General features: G+C 61.5%; 2 protein-coding genes across 6 annotated transcripts; both read left to right on the top strand.

Annotated features, from left to right (window-relative positions):
* Positions 1-1,088: 1,088 nt before the first annotated feature.
* NIPSNAP1 (nipsnap homolog 1) lies at positions 1,089-8,508 on the top strand. 4 transcript variants are annotated; one of them, XM_056504736.1, is made up of 18 exons: positions 1,089-1,207; positions 1,810-1,877; positions 2,186-2,290; positions 2,727-2,799; positions 3,204-3,306; positions 3,384-3,487; positions 3,672-3,804; positions 4,123-4,219; positions 4,302-4,720; positions 5,931-6,058; positions 6,183-6,228; positions 6,483-6,577; positions 6,672-6,742; positions 6,830-6,970; positions 7,111-7,142; positions 7,249-7,343; positions 7,415-7,498; positions 7,585-8,508. In XM_056504736.1, exons 2-18 carry the CDS (start codon positions 1,818-1,820, stop codon positions 7,647-7,649), a joined length of 1,851 nt encoding a protein of 616 aa, XP_056360711.1. In that variant the 5' UTR covers positions 1,089-1,207; positions 1,810-1,817; the 3' UTR covers positions 7,650-8,508. The 4 variants fall into 4 exon arrangements, with proteins under 4 accessions (XP_056360711.1, XP_056360714.1, XP_056360712.1 ...); XM_056504739.1 differs by having other exon boundaries at positions 3,200-3,306; positions 3,697-3,804; XM_056504737.1 differs by having other exon boundaries at positions 3,200-3,306; positions 3,694-3,804.
* Positions 8,509-8,778: 270 nt separating this feature from the next.
* THOC5 (THO complex subunit 5) lies at positions 8,779-21,990 on the top strand. Of its 2 annotated transcripts, XM_056504734.1 has the most exons (21): positions 8,779-8,921; positions 9,636-9,743; positions 10,029-10,109; positions 10,484-10,627; positions 11,417-11,530; positions 12,074-12,171; positions 12,749-12,895; positions 15,145-15,259; positions 15,677-15,809; positions 16,667-16,744; positions 16,914-16,954; positions 18,138-18,237; positions 18,346-18,454; positions 19,473-19,574; positions 19,671-19,767; positions 20,023-20,137; positions 20,811-20,914; positions 20,994-21,081; positions 21,200-21,315; positions 21,463-21,653; positions 21,789-21,990. In XM_056504734.1, exons 2-21 carry the CDS (start codon positions 9,648-9,650, stop codon positions 21,850-21,852), a joined length of 2,133 nt encoding a protein of 710 aa, XP_056360709.1. In that variant the 5' UTR covers positions 8,779-8,921; positions 9,636-9,647; the 3' UTR covers positions 21,853-21,990. The 2 variants fall into 2 exon arrangements, with proteins under 2 accessions (XP_056360709.1, XP_056360710.1); XM_056504735.1 differs by lacking the exon at positions 10,029-10,109 and having other exon boundaries at positions 8,780-8,921.
* Positions 21,991-22,200: the final 210 nt, after the last annotated feature.

The raw sequence follows: 22,200 nt of genomic DNA, 5'->3' as shown, positions 1-22,200 counted from the left end.
GCCCCCTGGCGGCGGGCGGAGCGCGCTGCAGGGGTGAGGGCGAGAGGGGGCGGGCGCCGGTGTGGGGACACGGGGACACGGGGACACGGGAGGGTGTGGGGTTCCTGGCGTGTCCGGGGTCCGTGAGGCGCCAGGGTCCGCGGGGTGTCCAGCGTCTCCGGGCGGTCCGTGGGGAGTCCGGACTCCCCGGGATGTCTGGGGTCCATGAAGTGTCAGGAGTCCGTGGGGTGTCAGGGATCTGGGGGTGTGCAGAGTCCGTGGGGTGTCAGGGATCTGGGGGTGTCAGCGATCCCTGAGATGTGCGGCGTTTGTGAGTCCGTGAGGTCCGTGCGGTGTGCCCGCTGCCGTGGGCTGCCCCCGTGTCACGCGTGGCCCCAGTGCCGTGGGTGTCCCCGCAGGACGCGGTTCCCTGGGTGACGCGGGACACGGGGCGCTGCCCCCTCGGTGGCTGCCGGGGCGAGGGGACCCACTCGGGCCCGGGGGAACCCGGTGTCCGGGCTCGTGGGTGGGGGCAGATACTGGGACCAGCGCCCGGGGCGGGCGGAGACACGGGGCAGGACTGGGACTGGGACCAGTACCGGGACCGGGAGTGCGGCGGGACTGGGACTGAGACTGGGACCGGGACTGGGACTGGGAGTGCGGCTGGAACTGGGACTGGGACTGGGACCGGGACCGGGACCGGGAGTGCGGCTGGGACTGGGACTGGGACCGGGAGTGCGGCTGGGACTGGGACTGGGACCAGGACTGGGACCGGGAGTGCGGCTGGAACTGGGACTGGGACTGGGACCGGGACCGGGACTGGGAGTGCTGCTGGGACTGGGACTGAGACTGGGACCGGGACTGGGACTGAGAGTTCGGCTGGGACCGGGAGTGTGTCTTGGACTGGGACTGGGACCGAGACCGGGACTGGGACCAGGACTGGGACCGGGAGTGCGGCTGGGACCAGGACTGAGAGTGCGGCTGGGACTGGGACTGAGACTGGGACCGGGACTGGGACTGGGAGTTCGGCTGGGACCGGGATCGGGACGGAGTGCGGCTGGGACCGGGAGTGTGGCTTGGACTGGGACTGGGACTGGGACCGAGACCGGGACTGGGACCAGGACTGGGACCAGGACTGAGAGTGCGGCTGGGAGCAGCGCGGAGCAGCGGGACGGGACTGGCACCGATACCGGGACACGGGACCGGGCTGGGAGCAGAACCAGCGGCGGTAATGGAACTGGGATCGTCACTGGGATAATGGGACCCGTCACCAGGGCAAGGGGACGGAACCGCGACCTCGATCGGTGTGGGATAACGTGTGTGGGAACTGGAACGAGCGCGGGTGAACGAAACAGAAACTGGGACCGCTCAGAGTGACTGGGACGGAAACTGAGTCCAGCACGGGGTTAATGGAGGGACTGGGACCAGTTCAGGGTCACTGCGACGGGAGCTGGGACCAGCACGGGGATTACGGGGTGGGAATTAGGACGGAGGGGTTGAGGGATACTGGGATGGAAACTGGGATCTTCATGGGGATAACGAGACGAGAACTGGGATCAGCACGGAGTAACGGGACAGGAACCGGGACCAGTCCGGGGTTACTGGGACAGAAACTGGGACCAGCACAAGGCGACGGGGCAGACCTTAGTCCGGCAGGAGCAGGAGGGGGAAGGGACCAGCGGGAGCCGAGAAACCCCCCCGACACCCCCGGGGGGACCCAGGCGTCCGGGAGCGGCCCCCGCCCCCGCAGCGGGAAGAACGGGGCCTCTGTCCTGGCGGGGACAATGGGGACATTGACGGGGTCCCCCCGGCCCCCCGCTGCCCCCGCAGGACCCCCCATGGCAGAAAGCGACGACCCCGCCCGCCGGGACCCCGCCCCCGCTGGCCCCGGCACCCAGGTGGGCGAAGGGGGTGGGGGACATGAGGGGGAACCTGGGGAACCACGGCGGGGAGGTATGGGGGGTTGTGGGGGTTTTGGGGACCCCGGTGCACCCGAGGGAGCTCGAGCGGGACGTATGGAGCACTGGGACCCCAAGACTCCACAGGGATTTATGGGGCACAAGAGGGAAGCTCTGGGCAGCTGTGGGGGCGTTGTGGAGTACAAAGATAAATTGGGGTAGGAGGGCTGATAGACACCCTGGGGGGCTGTAGGGGTGCTGGGGGGGCTCTTCCTTGGCCCCTCGCCATGGGTGACCCCCCTGGCCAGCCCTGCCGGCCCGTGCCGAGGGTCCACGCCTTTGGGAAGGGGAAGCAGGCGCTGCGGAGGGACACCCGCACCCCCCCCGCCATGCAGGGCTGGTTGCACAAGCAGGTGAGGCGGGGGGCGCGGGGAGGGCTGCAGAGGGGGTTCGGGGGCTGTATGGGGTTTGAGGTGCGGGATTCTGGGGGTTTGTGGGGTTTGGGGGGACCTAGGGCAGTGGGGAGGGTCTGGAGTGTCAGGGGGTGTAATGGGTGTGGATACGGTGCTGGGGTGGGGAGGAAATCAGAGGGAATTGGGTGAGGGAGGGTTATGGGGTTTGGGGAGATCAGAGACGCTTGGTCGGACCGGGCAGTGTGGGGTGGTTATGGGGTCTGGGATGGAAGAGAGTGCCGGGGCGTTATGGGGTTTGGGGTCCGGCATGGCAGGGAGTCCTTGCGGGTGAGGAGTTTGGGGGATCGGGAGGGATTGAGGGGTCTGGGGCAGCAGAAGGTCCCGTATGGGGATGGGCAGAGGGGCTCAGCCCCCTTCCCCCCACTCTGTCTCTCAGGACAGCTCGGGGCTGCGGCTCTGGAAGCGCCGCTGGTTTGTGCTGGTGGATCTCTGCCTCTACTACTACCGGGGTGAGGGGGGCAGGGGTCTGGAGACCAAGAGTCCTGGTGGATTGGGGGGTCTCTGGGGTTTTGGAGGTCCCTGGGGCGGACAGGGGTCCAAGTGGGATCAAGGATCCTTGAGGAATTTGGGTGTGTCTGGGGTATTCAGGGATCCCCCGGGATCGGGGATTTCTGGAGAACTGGGGGTTCCTGGGGTATCTGGATGGATCAGGGGTTCCGGCAGGATTGGGGGGGTCTGTGGGGCACTGAAGCTCCCTGGGGGCTTGAAGAGTTCCTTGGTGAAGTTCTAAGGTGTGGGGCGCCCGGGAGGTTTGGGGGCATCGATGGGACTCGGGGGAGGTGTCTGGCATCCCTCTGATGGCACTGGAGATGTCGGGGTGCCCCATTGTGACCTTCCTCTGCCCCCCAGACAGCAGCGAGCAGCAAGTGCGGGGCGGCCTCCCCCTGCCCGGCTACGAGATCCGCATCCTGCCCGCCGCCCCCCGCGCCCCCCGAGCCCCCCAGTTCCTCTTCACGGTCAGCCCTGGCTCCGGGGTGGGGGGAACGGGACCCGGACAGCTGAGCCCTGCCTACCACGGATCTCCCGTTCCCAGGCTGAACATCCCGGGATGCGGACGTACTGCCTGGGAGCTGAGACCCCCGAGGAGCTGCACGCCTGGGTCTGTGCCCTGCGCCGGGGGGCATCGCCCCTTCCCGGGTGAGTGCGGTACGGGGGCACCGGGGGTCCGTGGGGGGCGCGGAGAAGGCCTGGCTTTCGAGGGGTTTGGGGGATCCCAGGCGGCAGGAGGGGGTTGGAGATTTTGGGGAGGGAGTCGTAGAGCGTTTGGCGGGGTGCTGAGGGCAGTTAACCCTTTAACTCCTGTTTTCTTCCCGCTTCTCAGCTCCCCCCGTTCCCTCTCCCAGCAGACACTCCGGGAACCCCGGGATGCGGATCTTCCCACTCTCCCATTGCCCACCCACTCCCCAGATGAGGGGCTCGGGGGCCCCCCAGTCCCTCCACTGCCCCACAGCGAGGTGAGATCTGCTGGGAGGGGGCGCGGGGGGAGGAACTGGAACCCTGCTGGATGGGGGAAATCTGGGGGGGGCAAGTGCTGGGGTGATTGTGGTGCAGATCTGTGCGGTGAGGAGGGTTATGGGGCAGAGCGGGGGGGCTATGGGGCAGGAGGAGCTGTGGGACAGAGGGGGGCTATCGGCCTAGTGTGGGGGCTCTGATGCAGAGAGAAGGGGCAATGGGGCAGAGAGGGGCTGTGGGCAGAAGGGGCTATGGGCAGAGGGGGGGTCTGGGGACATCGCGGGTCCGGCCGGAGCAGCGCTGCCTGTGCCCTCCCTCAGGTTCCCGAAGCGCAGGAGGAGCCCCCGGCCGGATGTTCCCCCAGGGCCGGGGACACGCCGGGGGGACCGCGGGGATCCCCCGAGCCCCCGCCTGCAGGTGAGACCCGGCCACGCCCCGGCCACGCCCCGGCCACGCCCCGGGCTGAGCGGACACGCCCGTTCTGACCCCGCCCCTACAGGGCGGAGCCCGAGGAAGCCCCGCCTCCCTGGCGCTGCGCCGCAGCCCCCGCCGGAGCGAGACATCGGGACCAATCAGCCACCGGCCTCTCCATCCGCCTCTTCTGATTGGCTGCCGAGCGCCGCCGGACCCGCGGGCACCGCCCCCGAGCCGCCATCCAATGAGGCGTCGCGGCGGCGGGCGGGGGAGGGTGGGCGTGGCTGGGCGCGCGAAGGCGCGGCCGGGCGGCCAATCAGAATCACGCTGCTGCAAGCCAGCTTCTGAGGGGGCGGGGCCGCGCCGGGGGGGCGGGGCCCGGTGGGCACGCGCCGCGCGCGGCCCCGCCCCGGTGCGGAAGATGGCGGCGGGAGCGCGCGGCGGGAGCGCGGCGCTGCGGCGGCTGCGGGGCGGGGGCGCGGGCGCGGCCCCGCGGGGCGCGCGGTGAGTGGGGACGCGCGGGCGGGGACCCCTGGACGAGGGGGGGTCTCATCCCCTCCTGAGAGCCCCCGCGGCATCCCCGCACCCCTCATCCTCCCCCGGGCTCTGCGTCCTCCCTGCATCTCCCCCGCGGGTACACCCCGCATCCTCCCCCCTGCACCCTGCAGCTCCCCTGGGCCCCGCATCCCTCCTGCTCCCGCATCCCCCGGGTGGAGACGCCGCCTCTGAACCCTTGAAGCCCAGATTCCCCGCTCTTCCCATCACCCGCACCCCGCTCCGCTGAGCCCTTCCATTCCCCCCGGACCCCACATCCCCCCGGGTCGAGACACTCGTATCCCCCCCTCTTCTGAGACCCCTGATCCGCACCCTTGACCCCGCATCCCCCGCTCCCCGCATCGCCCCGGGAGGGCACCCCCGCTCCCCGCTCCCTCCTGGACCCCGCATCCTCCCCGGACTCCGGACCCTGCACCTCTCCGTGTCAGGACACCCGCACCCCGCTATCCTAATTCTCCCCTGGGACCCCTCATCCCTCCCGGACCCCACATCCCCCCGGGCGGGGACCCCGCACCCCTCGCCCCCGAGCCTCCCCCGGACCCGGGGGCGGCCCCCGCGGTGGCCCCACGGTCGTTGCCTCGCTGGGGACAAAGGTCTGGCCGCAGCTCGGACCCGCGGCCGAGCGGCCCCGTTCCGCCCCCGCCACTGCCCTGGGGACAATCCGACCTTCTGCGGGGCACCGGAGCCACCCCGGGGGTGATGGGGAACCCGGCGGACAGATGTGGGGCTACACCCATGTCCCCATGTCCCCTTGCCCGTGGAAGGGTCACCAGCACTGCAGCAGCCCCTGGGTAAAGGGATCCTATGGGGGGATGCCCCCATTGCTCCATGTCCCTTTCCCCTCCCGTGGAGGGGTCACTGTGGCTGGAGTGACCATTGGGGCTGAGTGGGCTCTCATGGGGTTGTCCCCCTTGTCCCACACCCTTGCACCAGTGTCCCTGCTCTGTTGGGCAGCATGGCCAAAACCCCTCTGGTTCAGGGGGACAGACTGGAACTGGGCACAGACCCACCCCAGAACCGGGACAGGGCTCCCAGTGTGAACTGAGCAGAAGCCAGGGAAGCCCTGGGGCTCCCTGGAAGCCGGACCATGAGGCCTCTGGATCCCGATCCGCCCTCCAGCCGGTCATTCCCGGTGTGTCCCTGCCCTGCTGTCCTGCAGGGGGTACTCCAGGGATGCCGAGGGCAGCTGGTTCCGCTCCCTCTTCGTGCACAAGGTGGATCCACGCAAGGATGCACATTCCAACCTCCTCTCCAAGAAGGAGACCAGCAACCTCTACAAGATCCAGTGTGAGTGCTCCTGCCGGGAAGAAGGCAGGCACGGATGGGGTGCACCCCTCACTCACTGGGACCCCCACTCTCGGATCCTTCCCCTTCCTTCCCCCTTCCCAGCCCCTCTCTCCTGTCCCTGCAGTTCACAATGTGAAGCCGGAATGCCTGGAAGCCTACAACAAGCTGACGTGAGCACACTGAGGAGGCTTCCCAGCGTCCCAGCGGGATGTTGGGGTGCTGGTCTGGAGCGAGAGGGGTGGGAGGGCTCGTGCAGAGCTCCTGGGTGGGTCTGTGTCCCTGTTCTGTGCCTCAGTTTCCCTCCCTGCATCTCCCAGACTGCACCAGATGCTGTTTGTGCAAACCCTGGGAGGGCAAAGAGGGGCACTGGGAGGGTTTTGGGGTGCTGCCCCCCACCCCACTGCCCCCCTGTGTGCCTCCACAGAGAGGAGGTGCTGCCCAAGCTCCACTCGGACCCTGACTACCCCTGTGACCTGGTGGGCAACTGGAACACGTGGTACGGCGAGCAGGACCAGGCAGGTGAGAGCAGGCAGTGGCTGCGCTGCCAAAGGTGGAGATTTTGGTGGGATTTTGGGGTGCTGCTCCTCTTCCCACCCCAAAACTCTCTTTGCAGTGCACCTGTGGCGCTTCTCGGGCGGGTACCCGGCGCTCATGGACTGCATGAGCAAGCTCAGGCAGAACAAGGTACACCAGGGTGGGGGTGAGACCCCTGTACCCCACACCCTGGTCCCCGTGGCCCCCACCTCGAACCCCCCGCTGGGCTGTCCCCAGGAGTACCTGGATTTCCGCAAGGAGAGGAGCCGGATGCTGCTGTCCCGCAGGAACCAGCTGCTCCTGGAATTCAGCTTCTGGAACGAGCCCCAGCCCCGCCAGGGACCAAACATCTACGAGCTGAGGACCTACAAGCTGAAGGTGGGGATCAGCCTGTGCCTCAGGGAAGGTCTTCAGGCCAGGTTTTGGGGGGCAGCCCCCAAATTCCTCCTTCCTGGATGAGGAGACTCCAAGCTGAGTGAGCAGGGGGTTCTGAGTGATTTTCCCTCCCCTGTTTCCAGCCAGGGACCATGATTGAGTGGGGCAACAACTGGTAAGCCACTGGTTTCCCAGCGTGGAGGGATCCAAGGTGGGAAAAGCTGCCTCTGGAGAAGGGGAGACCCCGAGGCAGGCCCCCCACTGTCCCCTGCTGCCTGCAGGGCTCGGGCCATCAAGTACCGCCAGGAGAACCAGGAGGCAGTCGGGGGGTTCTTCTCCCAGATCGGGGAGCTCTACGTGGTGCATCACCTCTGGGGTAAGGGGTGTCACCCCCGGCGTCCCCCAGGCCTGGGGGGCTCAGGGTGCCAGCCCCATCCTCTCCCACAGCCTACAGGGATCTGCAGTCCCGGGAGGAGACGAGGAATGCAGCCTGGAGGAAGAGGGGCTGGGATGAGAATGTTTATTACACTGGTGAGGGGACCCCCCACCTGCTTTAGCAACCCCCTGCCCGTGCTGGGAGCCCCCTGCCCTCACCTGTCTCTGCTTTCCTTCCCCAGTCCCGCTGATCCGGACCATGGAATCTCGGATAATGATTCCCCTGAAGATCTCCCCCCTGCAGTGATGGGGGGCCGTGCCAGGGGGTCTCCCTGCACCCCCAGGGGCTCCCTGCCTGTGCCCTGGCCCTGCTGGGGAAAGGCTGGAGGGGGGATTCTGCTCTCCCCGGCTCCCAGCTCTCTCCCCCACCCCATTTTGGGGGGGCTGAGAGCAGGGAGGGGAAGGTGGGAGCCCCCCATCCTGTGGTGGGTCCCCAGGATGGTGCTGCTGGGGTGGCTGAGCAGGCTGTGGAGGTGGGGGGGGCTTAATTGCTCCTGATGAGCCCAGCAGGTGCCTTTGCTGCCAATTAAATATTTAATGTGCTAAAACCTGGGCCCCTCTCAGGGTGGGGAGGGTGCTGGTGTGACCCCCTGAGCTGGTGTCATCCAAGGGGCTGCCCTGCCCCACGTCGTGGGTGCTTCCTGCACCAAAAGACCCCCACCCATGGGTGCTATGATATACTGAGGAAGTCCCAAAAAACCCCAGTGTACTCCCAGTGCCACTGGGAACCCCTTCCCAAACCCATGGATACCCCCAAGTGCCATCAGGAACCCCATCCCATGCCCCCCTCAAGCTCACAAATACACCCAGTACCCCTGGGCACCCCAAGCCAAGGCCCAACCCAGCCCATGGATACCCCCCAGGGCCATTGGGGGACCTCATCCCAAGCCCCTGAAACCCCCCAGTGCTAAAGTAGACACCATCCCATGACCCTCCAAGGCTATGGATGCTCCCAGTGCCACTGGGGATCTCTTCCCGTGCCTTTTTGAGCCCACAGATCCCAGTGCTATTGGGGACCCCATCCCAAGGCCTCCCCAAGCCCATGGACTCCATCCTGTGCCCTTCCCAAGCCCCTGTGTGCCCCCCACCCCATTGTGGATCCCATTCTCAGCCCATGGGTTCAGGGACCCCATCTCATGGCTCCCCCAACCAGTGGATACCCCCCGTGCCTCTGGGGACCCCTCCCCAAGCCCATGGCACCCATCAGTGCTTCTGGGACCCCTATCCAAGTTCCCCCTTTTCCTGTAGGTGCCCTTCTGCACCAAGAATCCCCCCAGTGCCCCAATGTGGGGGTCTCAGCCTCAGGGCTGCCCCCTCGCCCCCGGGTTTGTGAATGGGGCTGTGGCCACGCCCCTTGGTTAAGCCACGCCCACTCACAGAGGCCACGCCCCCCGCATTGCGGGTCCTCCAGGCTGCCTGATCCGCTAGGGGGCGCCTGTAGCACTCTCAGCCTCTTGCGGTCGCTCCGCGCCGCGCTCTACGTTCCGTGACGTCACTTCCGGGAGGCGCGGAGGCGAGGGTACAGTGAGAGCGGGGGGCGAACCGGGACCCCCGGGAGGGGGATGGAGGGGGCGGCTCTGGGCCCCCTGGGCTGGGAGCGTTCCGGAGGGGCGGGAGGTCCGTGGCCCGGTGTGCTAGGGGCTCAGTGGAAGTGGAGGGTGCTGGTCTGGAGGGGCGAAGGCCCCGTGCTGGGGTCCGAGGGCTCTGAAGGAGTGCAGGGTTCTGGGCCCGATGTGCTGGGTTCTGAGGGCTCTGGAGAGGTGGAGGGTCCCGGGTCTGGGGGTCTCGGAGGAGCGCAGGGTTCTGAAGGAATGCAGGGTTCTGGGCCCGATGTGCTGGGTTCTGAGGGCTCTGGAGGGATGGGGGGTCCCGGGTCTGCGGGCGCTCCGGGATCGATGTGCGGGGATCTGGGGGGCTCTGGAGGAGAGAGAATCCCGGATCTGTGGGTCTGGGGGGCTCTGGTGAGGCAGAAGCCACAATCCGGTGTGCTGGACTCTGGGGGCTCAGGGGCAGTGGAGCCCCCGAGGGATTGAGCGCTCGGGGTCGGGTCCCAAGGGAGCTCAGTGGCAGTGGGGGGTCCGGGGAGGCTCTGGTGGAGCAGAGATCCCGGGCTGGTGGGGCTGGAAGGGATGGGAGGTGCGGGATGGAGGGAGGCACAGGGGGCACTGCCTGGGAGAGCCCCAGTGCAGGCAGGCTTGGCCCCCACAGGACTCCCCCTGTGCTCCCTCCCCAGCCCTGCAGAGCCATGTCCTCCGAGTCCAGCAAGAAGAGGAAGCCCAAGGTGATCCGCACGGACGGGGGCCCAGCCGAGGGCAAGCGGGGCAAGGGCGACACGGACCAGGTACAGCCCTGCCCACGGACCCTCCACACCCTCTGTGCTGGAAAACAATGCCCAGAGGAGCTGTGGCTGCCCCATCCTGGCAGTGTCCAAGGCCAGGTTGGATGAGGCTTGGAGAAAACTGGGATAGGGGAAGATGTCCCTGCCCATGGGACTGGATGGGCTTTAAAGTCCCTTCCCACCCAAACCATTCTGGAATTCCATGAATTGTGAGACTCAGTTCCCCCAGCTTCCAATGCCTCTTAAACTCCTGCTGTGGATTCCTAAACCTGCTTCCATCTCTTTCAGGAGACACAAACGCTCCTCTGGAGAGTGAGCACAAAGCTGGAAGATCCCTCAGGGATTTGCATGGTGCCTTCAAACCCTCCCGTGAGCAGCAGGATAGTGTAGGATCAGCCAGAGTGGGGAGTGGGGTGGAGGAGGTGGAGGAATCACAATCACCTTTCTGGTTTATCCTCTGTGATCATGTAGATCATGGAATATCCTGAGTTGGAAGAGATCCACAAGGATCCTCCAATCCAACTCCTGGCCCTGCACAGGACACCCCAACGGTGTCAATTCAAATTTATAATAATTAAAGACAGCCTGAATTTGCCAGGTGTTTAGGTGGGTTTGGGATCGTTGGAGCTGAGTCTTCTCCCTGTGTAAAGGGATTCATGGGCAGGGGCAGAAATGGCAGCTTGTCCCCCAGAGCCCTTTCCAGGGGGAGGGATGAGCCACGGGAGGTGTTTTTGCCTTGGCAGGATGCCAGGTACTACAGCGAGGAGAGCGAGGTGGATCTGCGCGACCCCATCAAGGACTACGAGCTCTACAGGGAGACCTGCCAGGAGCTGCAGAGGCTCATGGCAGAGATCCAGGAGCTGAAGAGCCGGGGCATCAAGGAAAATGTGAGGAGGGGTCTCCATGAGTGCTGTAATGTGTCTGTTATTTGGTGTTTCCCTATTAATCCCAGAGGAAAGGCAGCAGGAGCTGTGATGTCTCCTGGGCACAGCCAGGGAAATGGAGCAGCCTCCTTTTGCCAGGCTGTTGGGGCAGGAATTTCGCCCTTGGAAATTGAACAGCTTTCCTTGTCCTGGGCTGCTGGGGCAGGAATTGAGCCATTGGAAATTGAACAGCTATCCTTGTCCTGGGCTGTTGGGGCAGGAATTGAGCCCTTGGAAATGGAACAGCTTTCCTTGTCCTGGGCTGCTGAGGCAAGGAATTGAGCTCTGGAAATCAAACGGCTTTCCTTGTCGCAGGCTGCTGGGGCAGGAATTGACTCCCTGGAAATGGAGCAGCTTTCCTTGTCGCAGGCTGCTGGGGCAGGAATTGACTCCCTGGAAATGGAGCAGCTTTCCTTGTCTTGGCCTCCTGGGGCAGGGATTTAGCTCTGGAAATAGAATAGCCTTCCTTTGTCCCAGGCTGCTGAGACCCATCAGGTGCCTCAGGCTGAGCCATCTCTGTTCCTGCTGCTGAGGAAAATGACTGGAGTGCTTCTTTGAGGAGCCTGGACCCTCTCCCAGTTAGTTATTCCCAGCAGTGCCCTGTGACCTGGCAGTGGGAGGCTCCCTCAGAAGCCCCAGTGACATAAATATGGCTCTGGAGCAAAGTGTGGAGCCCCTTTTGTGGCAGGAATTCCCTGCAGAGGTGGTGGCAGCCACCCCTCCTGCTTGCAAGCCCTGCCTTGTGCCCCTCAGGCCTCGGAGATCGACGAGCGGCGCGTGCAGAGCTGTGTGCACTTCATGACCCTGAAGAAGCTGAACCGCCTGGCTCACATCCGGCTGAAGAAGGGCAGGGACCAGACCCACGAGGTGCCAGGAGGGGCTGGGAGTGAGGAATGCAGCTTGGGGTTTAGGGGGCTCAGAGATGGGGCAGGTCCTGCCTGGTCTGTGAGTGTGTGAGGGGTTTCACCTCAGCCAGGCTGTGGGGTTAGAGCTGGGGGTTTGTTGGGGAGCTCTGATTCTGATAAACACCTGCTGGGTGTGAAGGAGGAGGAGCAGTCTCTGCTTTTGTCTCAAGTCTAATGGGAGGTCAGAAACTCTGTTTCAAGGGTATAGTGTTGTGCAGGTGTATAAATGGATGGACACTTGGCCTGGAAGCTCCATATCCAGAGTTCTCAGAGAGGGAATTCTGTGTGCCCCAACAAATGAGCCCTGTCCTGAGTCTTGGCTTTGAAATGTGCAGGATCAGTCTCATGTCACAATCTTTTGCTTTTCCAGTCCTTAAAAATGTCATTCTTGCCCCAAAAGATTGTTGCATACCCTAAAACCTGCTGTCCCAGACTGCTGCAGTGACAGGGTGTTGGTGGCTCAGGGTGTCTTTCCTGCTCCATCCCTGCTCTGGCCATGTTTCAGGCAAAGCAGAAGGTCGATGCTTATCACCTGCAGCTCCAGAACCTGCTCTACGAGGTGATGCACCTGCAGAAAGAGATCACCAAGTGCCTGGAGTTCAAGTGAGTGTGGCCAGGGAGCAGAGGGTCAGTGGTGTGTCTGGGATGGGTGATGATTCCTGTGTTTGGGAGCTCTTCCCACATTCCCTGAGTCCACTAGGGGAGTGGAGTGGGTGCTCCAGGTGCTGTGTAATCATAGAATGGTTCAGGTGAGAAAGAACCTTAAACATCATCCTGTGCCACTCCCTGCCATGGGCAGGGACACCTTCCACTGTCCCAGGCTGCTCCAAGCCCTGTCCAGCCTGACCTGGGATACATTCAGGGATCCAGGGGCAGCCACAGCTTCTCTGGGCACCCTGTGCCAGGGCCTCCCCACCCTCCCAGGGAACAATTCCATCCCAATATCCCATCTAATCCTGCCATCTGTCCATTGGAAGCCACTTCTTCTTGTCCTGTCACTCCAGGTTTTTGTCCAAAGTTCCTTTCCAGCTCTCCTGGAGCCCCTTTAGACACAGACAGTGGAGGAACAAACAAGTTCAACTGACTGATTGTGGTGGCTCAGTAGCAGAAGCAGGAAGCACCAGTGGGACACAATGAGCACTTCACACTTTTCCCTTGTCTGATCCATGTGTCCTGGCAGATCCAAACACGAGGAGATTGAGCTGGTGAGCCTGGAGGAGTTCTACAAAGAGGCTCCCCCTGAAATCAGCCGCCCTGCCATCACCCTGACAGAGCCCCACCAGCAGACCCTGGCCCGCCTGGACTGGGAGCTGGAGCAGCGCAAGAGGTGGGTCCTGGTGTTCCATCCCCTGGGCTGACACCTGCAGCTCTGGCTGTCCCCATTCCATCTTCCAGCTCCAGGAATCTGGGCAGACACCTGCAGCTCTGGCTGTCCCCATTCCATCTTCCAGCTCCAGGAATCTGGGCAGACACCTGCAGCTCTGGCTGTCCCCATTCCATCTTCCAGCTCCAGGAATCTGGGCAGAAACCTGCAGTTCTGGGTGTCCCCCTCTCCATTGGAATCTGGGCTGACACCTGCAGCTCTGGCTGTCCCCACTCCATCTTCCAGCTCCAGGAATCTGGGCAGACACCTGCAGTTCTGGGTGTCCCCCACTCCATTGGAATCTAGGCAGACACCTGCAGTTCTGGGTGTCCCCATTTCATCTTCCACCTCCAGGAATCTGGGCAGACACCTGCAGTTCTGGGTGTCCTCATTTCATCTTCCACCTCCAGGAATCTGGGCTGACACCTGCAGTTCTGGGTGTCCTCACTCCATCTTCCAGCTCCAGGAATCTGGGCTGACACCTGCAGTTCTGGCTGTCCCCACTCCATCTTCCAGCTCCAGGAATCTGGGCAGACACCTGCAGTTCTGGGTGTTCCCCCTCCATCTTCCAGCTCCAGGAATCTGGGCTGACACCTGCAGTTCTGGCTGTCCCCACTCCATCTTCCAGCTCCAGGAATCTGGGCTGACACCCACAGCTGCTTGGAGAGCAGATGTAGGGGTGAAGTTTTTCACACCCTCTTGGATCAGTGTGGAGCAGGCATTTATTGTGTGGTTGGGAGAGTCCCTCTGTGCAGAGTTGGGATCCTTGTTCCATAGGTCAGGGAGTTGTGTGTCCCTGCCTGATGATCCAAGGAGCAAAGGGAGCTCATCCTGGCAGGAGCTGTGGTGTGGAGCTGGGACAGCCCCCTGTCCTGCTGCTGATGTCACCACTGTCCCAGGGGTCAGCTGCTCCCTGACTCTTGCCCCCTGGAAAAAACAAACATGGCACAGCATTCCTGTGTTTGGATAACAGGCAGGCAGTGTCCAAGAACAACTTCTGGAAAGATCAGCTGGAACATGCTGGTTGGTGCTGCCTGAGGGCAGCTCAGCAGAGCAGACAGTGAGAGGTGCTGGGTGTCTCCAGCCCTTCATTCTTCCCTTTTCCCAGATCCTTCCTCTAAAACCTGGCTGCTTTTACCTGCTGGAAGGCACAGCCAGCATCCTCCAACTGGTTCTGCCTGTGGCACAAGAAGAGCAGTGTTCAGCAGAACTCTGAGGGTTGTGCTTAAAAATGATGATTGCAAACCTCAGGGAGACCCTCAGCTGCACATTAAATTGCTGAGAAGCCTTGGAATTCCCAGTCTTCATTCTGTGGTGTCTAAGAAATGTTCCTGTCCATCTCCCAGCACTGCTGAGGTGGGATATGGCCTGTTCAGCTGCTCAAAAGCAGATGCCAGTGGTGCTTTGGGCATTTTCTGATGCTGTTGGGGTTGTCGACAGCCATCCATAATTTATGTTGGTGTTTTTAGCTGTGCAGCCCCATTGGATTGGCTTTGGATTCTTCTCCACCTTGTGTGAGATGCCTCTGGAGTGGTGTGCAGGGATTTCAGTAGCTCTGTTTTGGGAAGGTGTGTAAACAGTGGAGGCCAAAACTTGTGTAGGAGCCTGTTGGGAAGTGCATTGACCCCCACAAATGCAGTTTTGCTTGGCAACAATCCAAATTCTGCAATGTCATATCTCTTGCCCCTTGGAGAACCCTTGTCCTGGGCAAGTCACTTCTGTCCCCATCTTCCCTGCTCCTACTGGGAAAGGGCTTGCAGCATAAGGAGATTTGGTGTGTTCTGCCTAAACACAAGTGGATGCAGGACTCAGAGCATCGTGGTGGGCTTGCATTTTCCTGGGCTTTCTCTATTAACCCTTGGCAGTGTGACATGAAGTGACTCTGGGGGTATGAAGTTCCAATCCTCTTAGGGAGCTTGGAGGGGCCTGCTGGCAGCAGAGCCTGGTGTGGGAGCAGATCTCCTGAGGAGTTGCTGCCCCTCCATGGAGCACAGCACAAGGCTGAGCTTCCCCTTTTCCTTGTTTGTTTTCCATCTCCAATCAGTTCCTTCCTGCCTCCACTTGCCCTTGGTGTTAGGAGCTCTGTGTTTGCCCCATGTCTGAGCTCTCCTGGTTCCTTCTGTCAGGGCAGGAATGCTGGGGCTCATCATCCAGGTGGACCCCAGCAGGCTGAGAGCTGTGGTGTGTGGCAGTGACAGAATTCCCACCCCTAGGCTGGCAGAGAAGTACAAGGAGTGTCTGACCAGCAAGGAGAAGATCCTGAAGGAGATTGAGGTGAAGAAGGAATATCTGAGCAGCCTCCAGCCTCGACTCAACAGCATCATGCAGGTACCTGAGCCCTGCAGGAGGTCCCACTCCCAGGGGCAGCTCCTGGGCTGGTTTGGCTTTGGAGATTTTCATTCCCACTCAGGGAGGGTGAGGGGCAGATCCGAGACCCCTCCAGAGTCTCCTTTTTTATTTATGCCGCAGTTCCTGCAGAACTGCAGCTGCAGGAGCTGCTAAATGGGCCTTTCCCTGGAGAGCCCCACACAGTTCCAGCCCCCTGTGACTGCCTTGGGAGGGAAGAACAGGAGAAGGAACTGGGTTATTTCCAGATCCAAAACTTTCCCAGCAGAGGCAGCTGCCAGCCCTTCCCTGGGGCTCTCCATGTTTAACCCTGCTGTGCCAGCTTCATCTGCTGCTCTCTGTGCGTGAGGAGGACGGGCTGTTCCCTCCCCAGTGATGAAGGCTCTCTGTCATCCCCAGGCCTCCCTGCCTGTCCAGGAGTACCTGTTCATGCCCTTTGACCAGGCTCACAAGCAGTACGAGACCGCCCGGCACCTCCCGCCGCCTCTCTACGTCCTCTTCGTCCAAGCCAGTGCCTATGGGCAGGCCTGTGGTGAGCACTGAGGGGCAGGGCCAGATTGCACTCCTGCCTGCAGGAATCACCCCTCTTTGGGGGTCTCTCCCTGCTGCCTGCTCTGCTGTCAGGTTCTGCTGAGCACAGAGCAGCAGGGCAGCCCCAGGGCACAGTGAGGCAGCAGCATTTGAAACCTTGTTTGCTCAGCTGCCTCGCTGGAAGAAGTGCTTGGGAAGCTCCCTTCCCACCCCTTCCCCCCTTCCCAAGGTCAGCAGGGATGTCCTTGCAGCCTGTGAGCTGGCTCAGTGCTGCCACAGCTTCCCCAGAGCTGTCACCCCCTGCCTTGTGGTGCAGACCCCTGGCCTTGTAGAGGCCATTCCCACAGCTCACCCAGAAACCTTCATCCCCTCTGGAAGCTTTGTATTTTGAGGGGATTTCTGGAGCCTCCCTGAGTTGGGAGGGATTTCCTGGAATAGGTCAGGAGTCCCACTGGCCTGTGCACACCTCCTGTGTGGTGAGGGCTGTGGTATCACCTGTGGAAGGACACACTGGTGCTTGGCCACACCAGGTCCCAGCTGCATCTGCAGCCACTCCTCGGTCCCTGCTTGTCCCAGCCAGACCCCAACTTCTCTTGGCTCTTAATAAAGATTTGGCCCTTATGGTTTCCAGGGAGAATCCCTCAAAACCCAGTGTTTTCTATCCTCTGACCCCATCCTGCCCAGGAGATCCAGCCCAGTGGTGGCCTCCCAGAACCTTCCAGACAGCTGCTTTTCCCACTGGCCTTTGCTGGAGCTTCCTTCACCATGAACCAGGAGCTTTTGGGGCAAGGCTGCTCTGCCTACTGCCTTTGCAGCAGGAGTGGGATTCCTAACTCAGTTTTCCTGTCTCCTCTGCAGATAAAAAGCTGGTGGTGGCCATTGAAGGGAGTGTGGAGGAAGCCAAGGCCCTTTATAAGCCACCTGAGGACTCGCAGGGTGAGTTGTGATGCTGCCCTGGGGACTCGCTCCTGTGTGTCTGCAGCTCCTGGGACCCTCCTTTTGTTGGGAGAGGGGTGTCAGGGGGAGCCATGGGGCTGGAAAAAGCCCTGGTGGTGGCAGAGCTGAGCCCTGGGTGGTCCCTGCTGACACCCCTCTCTCTGCACAGATGATGAGAGCGATTCTGACGCAGAGGAGGAGCAAACCACGGTAAGGAACAGCACTGGGTCCTCTCCCAGCACTGCCCTGGGGGAGGTACTGGGAGAGCTGGGAACTGCCTGTGCATGCTGTGAGTATGTGTGGAAGTGCAGTGATGTCAAATCCCAGCCTTTCTTGGGAGGAGGGAGCTGCCATTTCCAGTTGGTGTCCCAAATGCAGGAGCAGGCAGGGTACAAAGCTGCTCCTCTGGTGTCCCGTCCTGCCCTGCAGCTCTCCAGCTGGAGCTGCTCCACTTTGTATAAATAGCCTGAGGGCAGGGAACTGGTGTCCAACAGGGACTGTGTCCATCCTGTGCCAAAAGCATTCTCTGCACCAGGGCTGGTTCAGCACTCCTTGGAGGAAGTGTTTGTCCTACAGATAATTCCTGCTGGATGCTGGGGAAAGGCTGGAGGGGCTGGTTGCTCCCAGAGCAAAGGGGCTCTGGGTCTCCACTCCCACCACCCAGCAGCAGAGCCAGGTGTATGGGGCTGTTCTCTGGGGAGGGGTAAAGGGAATAACCTCAGGTGTCCAGAGAAGGGAACAGAGCTGGGGAAGGGGCTGCAGCCCCAGGAGAGTCTGAGGGAGCTGGGAAGGGGCTCAGCCTGGAGAAAAGGAGGCTCAGGGGCCCTTGTGGCTCTGCACAACTCCCTGCCAGGAGGGGACAGCCGGGGGGGTCGGGCTGTGGGAACAGGGAACAGGGACAGGAGGAGAAAAAATAAGAGTTGGCCAGAGGAGGATATTGGGAAAATTCTTTCACAGAAAGGGCTGTCCAGCCTGGTACAGCTACCCATGGCATTGGGGGAGTCCCCATCCCTGAAGGAATTTAACAACTGTGTGGTTGTTGCACATGGGGACATGGGTCAATAGTGGCCTTGGCAGCACTGCACTTGATGCTCTCAGAGGGCTTTTCCAGCCTGAAGGATTCAGTGATTCTAGGTTCTGCCTCTTGCAGTGGGAAAGCTTTTGGGCCAGCAGGTCCTTGGCTTTGTTTCCCAGGAGTGGAAACATTCCTTGGAGCTGAAGGAATGACAGGAGCTGGAGCTGAGTGAGGGTTTCCCGTTCCTCTCCCTCCCCAGGACAGCTGTGGTGCTGGGGAATTGTGGAACAGGACTGGAGGGGGAGAGCAGTGTGCTGGGGAGGTGCATGGGCTGGTGAGGAGCAGGAGAAGGCTCTGAGAGGTGTTTTTACCCCCCAGAAGCGGCGCAGACCCACCCTGGGCGTGCAGCTGGACGACAAACGCAAGGAGATGCTGAAGCGACACCCCCTGTCTGTCACCCTGGACCTCAAGTGCAAAGGTGAGGGGGGCTCTGGGCTGTGACAGCAGCACCCTGGGGGAGCTGGGGGTGTGGAAGCATATCTCTGAGCTGGAGCAGGCACCAATGTCACCCCTTCTGTGTGGGCAGATGAGAACATGCTTCACCTGACCTTCCACTACCTGATGAACCTCAACGTCATGACAGTGAAAGCCAAGGTGACCACTGCTGTGGAGATGACCACGGCCATCAGTGCTGGGTAAGGAGAGCCCCGTGGGCAGCAAGCCTGGAGATCACAGGGCAGTGACTCCCTGGGGTTTGGGAGCCCTGCAGAGCCTGGAGCTCATCAGATCCAGGAGCTCTATACAGCCCAGAGCTCATCAGGCTCTTTGCTCCTGTGGGTGTGGGAGCCCTCCACAGCCCAAACAGCTTCCTCCCCCTCTCCTCTGCCATGACAAACCAGAGTCAGGGAGTTTGGGAACCTCTCAGCAGTGCCAGAGCTCTCAGGAGCTGGGGGAAAGCCTCTCCTGCTGACACATTCAGCCTGTCTCCCACAGGCAGAGCCTGGCAGCTCCCTCACCTGACTGCTCCTGGGGTCACCTTGTTCTGAGCTCCAGAGATGCAGCTGCCTCTCCCTGTGCTCCCCAGAGCCTGCTGGAGCCTGATTGGTGTGAGGAAAAGCTGAAGTGGCAGCTTTGGGAGCCTGCCCAGGGAGCTCCCAGCAGCTGCCAGCTCTCTGGTGGCTCTCCCTGGAGACAGGAGGTGCCTGAGGAAGAGGGAGATGGGAGAGGCTGCTCTGGGCTTGCCTGGGAGCAAGTGCTGTCTTATCTTCAGCCTCCTCATCCTGTTGGGGTTCTCTTCTTGCTGCAGACACCCCAAACCCTCTGTGACAGGAGCTGGAGATCCTGTGCAGGGTGTTCCCTCCCTCCTGGTGCCCTTGGCTGTGTCACCCCAAACCAGGGAGGCTGTGCCTTGTGCCAGGCCCCAAATCCTACAGCCCATTGTGCTTGGTCAGTCCTGTGAGTGCAGTCAGACATGAGGAATTTTCTGGCACTGGAGGGAGCAGCTTCCTGGAAGAGCAGGAGCTGTGCCCTGTGATTTCCATCTTCTTCCAGGCAGGGAGGAGACAGCTCTCCTTTTGGAGTGCAATTAGGGGAAAGTAATTCTGGTCTTGAACTCATGAAGCTCATAATCCCCTTCTCTGGGTTTGAAGCCTGTTCATGGAGGAATGAAGAGCCCAGACTGCTGCTGACTGACCTCTCCCCTCTTTCTGCCAGGGACCTGCTCTCCCCAGACTCCCTCCTCAACTGCCTCTATCCAGGGGACCACGGCAGGAAAACGCCCAACCCAGCCAACCAGTTCCAGTTTGATAAAGTGGGGTGAGTGTCACCCAGTCCATTGCCATTAGTTCCTTTCTCCAAAGGCACAGCAAATCCTCCCTGGCTTGTTGTGACCCTTCCTCATTGTCCCCACAGCATCCTGACCCTGAGTGACTACGTGACAGATCTGGGTCACCCCTACGTGTGGGTGCAGAAGCTGGGTGGCCTGCATTTCCCCAAGGATCAGCCTCAGGCATGGCACAACCCCCTCCCCTGTCCCCCACAACATTGGGCTGAGGTTTGAGGTCCTGTCCTGTTCCCCTGCTGGCACCAGCTGTTCCCAAACCATGGCTGGGACAGTCTGAGCTGGGCTGGATCTGTGTGTGGGGTCACGCTGACATATTTCATGTCACACCCATGATAGTCTGGGCCCTTTTAGTGACACTGAATGATGGGTGCCTGTCCTGTGGGCATGTGGCTGCTGGCCTGACATCCCTCCTGCCCACAGCACACGGTGGCTGCTGACAATTCCCTGAGTGCCAGCCACATGGAGCTGACGGTGAAGCTGCTCCGGAGCCGCCTGCAGTCCCGCCTGGCCCTGCACAAGCAGTTTGCTTCCCTCGGTGAGTGCTGGGCTCCCCACCCTTCCCTGGGGACAGGGGGGCACTGCCAGGGTCCTGCCAATCTCCCCACCCTTCCCTGGGGACAGAGGGGCACTGCCAGGGTCCTCATGCAGGGAAGCATCTCCCTGCTCAGCCAAGTTCCAGGGGGCTGTGGTCCTGAATCCTGGTTATTCCAAGCTGCTGCCCATCTTCAGCCAGTTCCTGAACTGGGGAACAGCAGCAATCACAGGAGAGGACATGTCAGCTGGCTGATGTCACCTTTGATGGCTGGCAGTGCCACCCTCAGCACTCTCAGTTGTTCTCTCTGCCCTTGGGAGTTGTAGGAAGGGACTACCCTATTTTGGGTGGCACAGAAAGGCTCTGTCCCTTCCAGTGCCCAGCACCTCTTTGGGAATGGCTGGGAAGTAATTTGGGACGTGGTGGGAGGTGAACTACACCCCATGCATGTTGAGTGCCTGTCAAGCAGCCCAGGGATCCAGTGGGCTGCAGGCCAAGGATCCTGTGGGATCACAGCCCAGGGATCCCATGGGACACACCCCAGGCCTCTGCTGGGCACCTGATGGAGCTGCTGGAGGGAGCTCATCATCCCCAGGTGCCCCTTTGGGAGCAGGAGGGTGACAGAGCTGTGCCCCAGCCCTGCCCTGCCCTGCTCAGGCCCTGCCCTTGCTTTCAGAGCACGGTGTTGTGCCCGTGTCCAGCGAGTGCCAGCAGCTCTTCCCCACCAAAATCGTCTCACGCCTGGTGAAGTGGACTGCCATCCCCTTTGAGGATTATGCTGTGAGTGCTGAGCACGAGGCTGGATCCCTCCCTTCCAGCTCCCACATGGCACTGGAGCCATCATTCCTTCTCCTCTCAGGAGCTGCCCTACACTAAGGATGTGATAGAGGCTGGCTTGGCTGAAGACACTCACCTCTACTACATGGCCCTGATAGAGAGGGGAACAGGTAGGCACCTTTTTTCCCTTGGGAATTCCCAATCCCCATCCCAGGGCAACTTCTGGGAGTCTTCATGGATAATCCACCTGGCTGGATGCCCTGTGAGTGACACCTTTTCCCTGCTCAGCCAAGCTGCAGGCAGCTGTGGTGCTGAACCCTGGTTATTCCACACTGCCTCCTGTCTTCAGCCTGTGCCTGAACTGGAAGGGAGAGAGGAACAGCAGCAACGACGACAACATTCGGGTACTGTGGGGTGGGGCAGAGGGAACTGGATTTGTGGGGCTGTCCCCAGCAGTTCTTTGTCCATAACAAGGGAATGTTGGGGCGAGCTGGTGGCTGGAATGCAGAGTAGAGATCCAAGCCTGTTCCAGCCTCATCCCTGTTTTCCAGGCCATGGAGAGCGAGGTCAATGTGCACTACAAGGAGCTGTGGGGCCCCAAACCTGGCTACCAGCTGCTCACCAACCAGCTGCAGCGCCTGTGCATGGTGCTGGACGTGTACCTGGAGACAGAGCCCCATGACCCCAGCGTGGAGGGGCCCAAGGAGTTCCCCCAGGAGAAGATGTGTCTGCGCCTGGTCAGGTGGGAGCTGGCTGGGGGCTGGGTGGCATTGCTGTTCCATGGAGCCACAGCTGGGCAGTAGCCAGGAGTTGGGCCTTGTCTCTGGGTGTTCCTGATCCCTGTGGGTCACAGCCTCTCCCTCTTCTCCTCTTCCAGGGGTCCCCTGCGCCTGAAACCCTTCAAGTTCAACTACCCCCAGGGGTTCTTCAGCCATCGCTGAGCAGCCCTGGGCATCATTCTGGGATGGGGCTCGTTCACTGTGGGGGAAGGAGTGTCCCCATCCTGACGTTTCTGCTCCTTTTTACAATATTTTGGGTTTTGTAGTCCAAGGGATTAAACTGAGCTAAAAAAAAAAAAATATGTGGATGCTTTGTCTGTGCAGAGGGCTGGGATTAGGGATCAGTGAGGGCTGCAGCAAGCTCTGTGTCTCATCCCTGGGCTCTGACAGCTCTTCCAGGGATGCTCCCTGCTGCTGACTTCCCTCCCCACCGCAGGGTCTGGGGAGCTGAGATGGCTAAAAACTGAGGTGGCTAAAAATAGCCCTTTCCAGAGCCCGCACTGCAGCCCC

Source organism: Oenanthe melanoleuca, chromosome 15 (assembly GCF_029582105.1).
Source record: "Oenanthe melanoleuca isolate GR-GAL-2019-014 chromosome 15, OMel1.0, whole genome shotgun sequence".
NCBI classification, from domain to species: Eukaryota; Metazoa; Chordata; class Aves; order Passeriformes; family Muscicapidae; genus Oenanthe; species Oenanthe melanoleuca.
The sequence above is the reverse complement of the archived record's forward strand: the minus strand, read 5'-3'. Positions and strand labels throughout refer to the sequence as shown.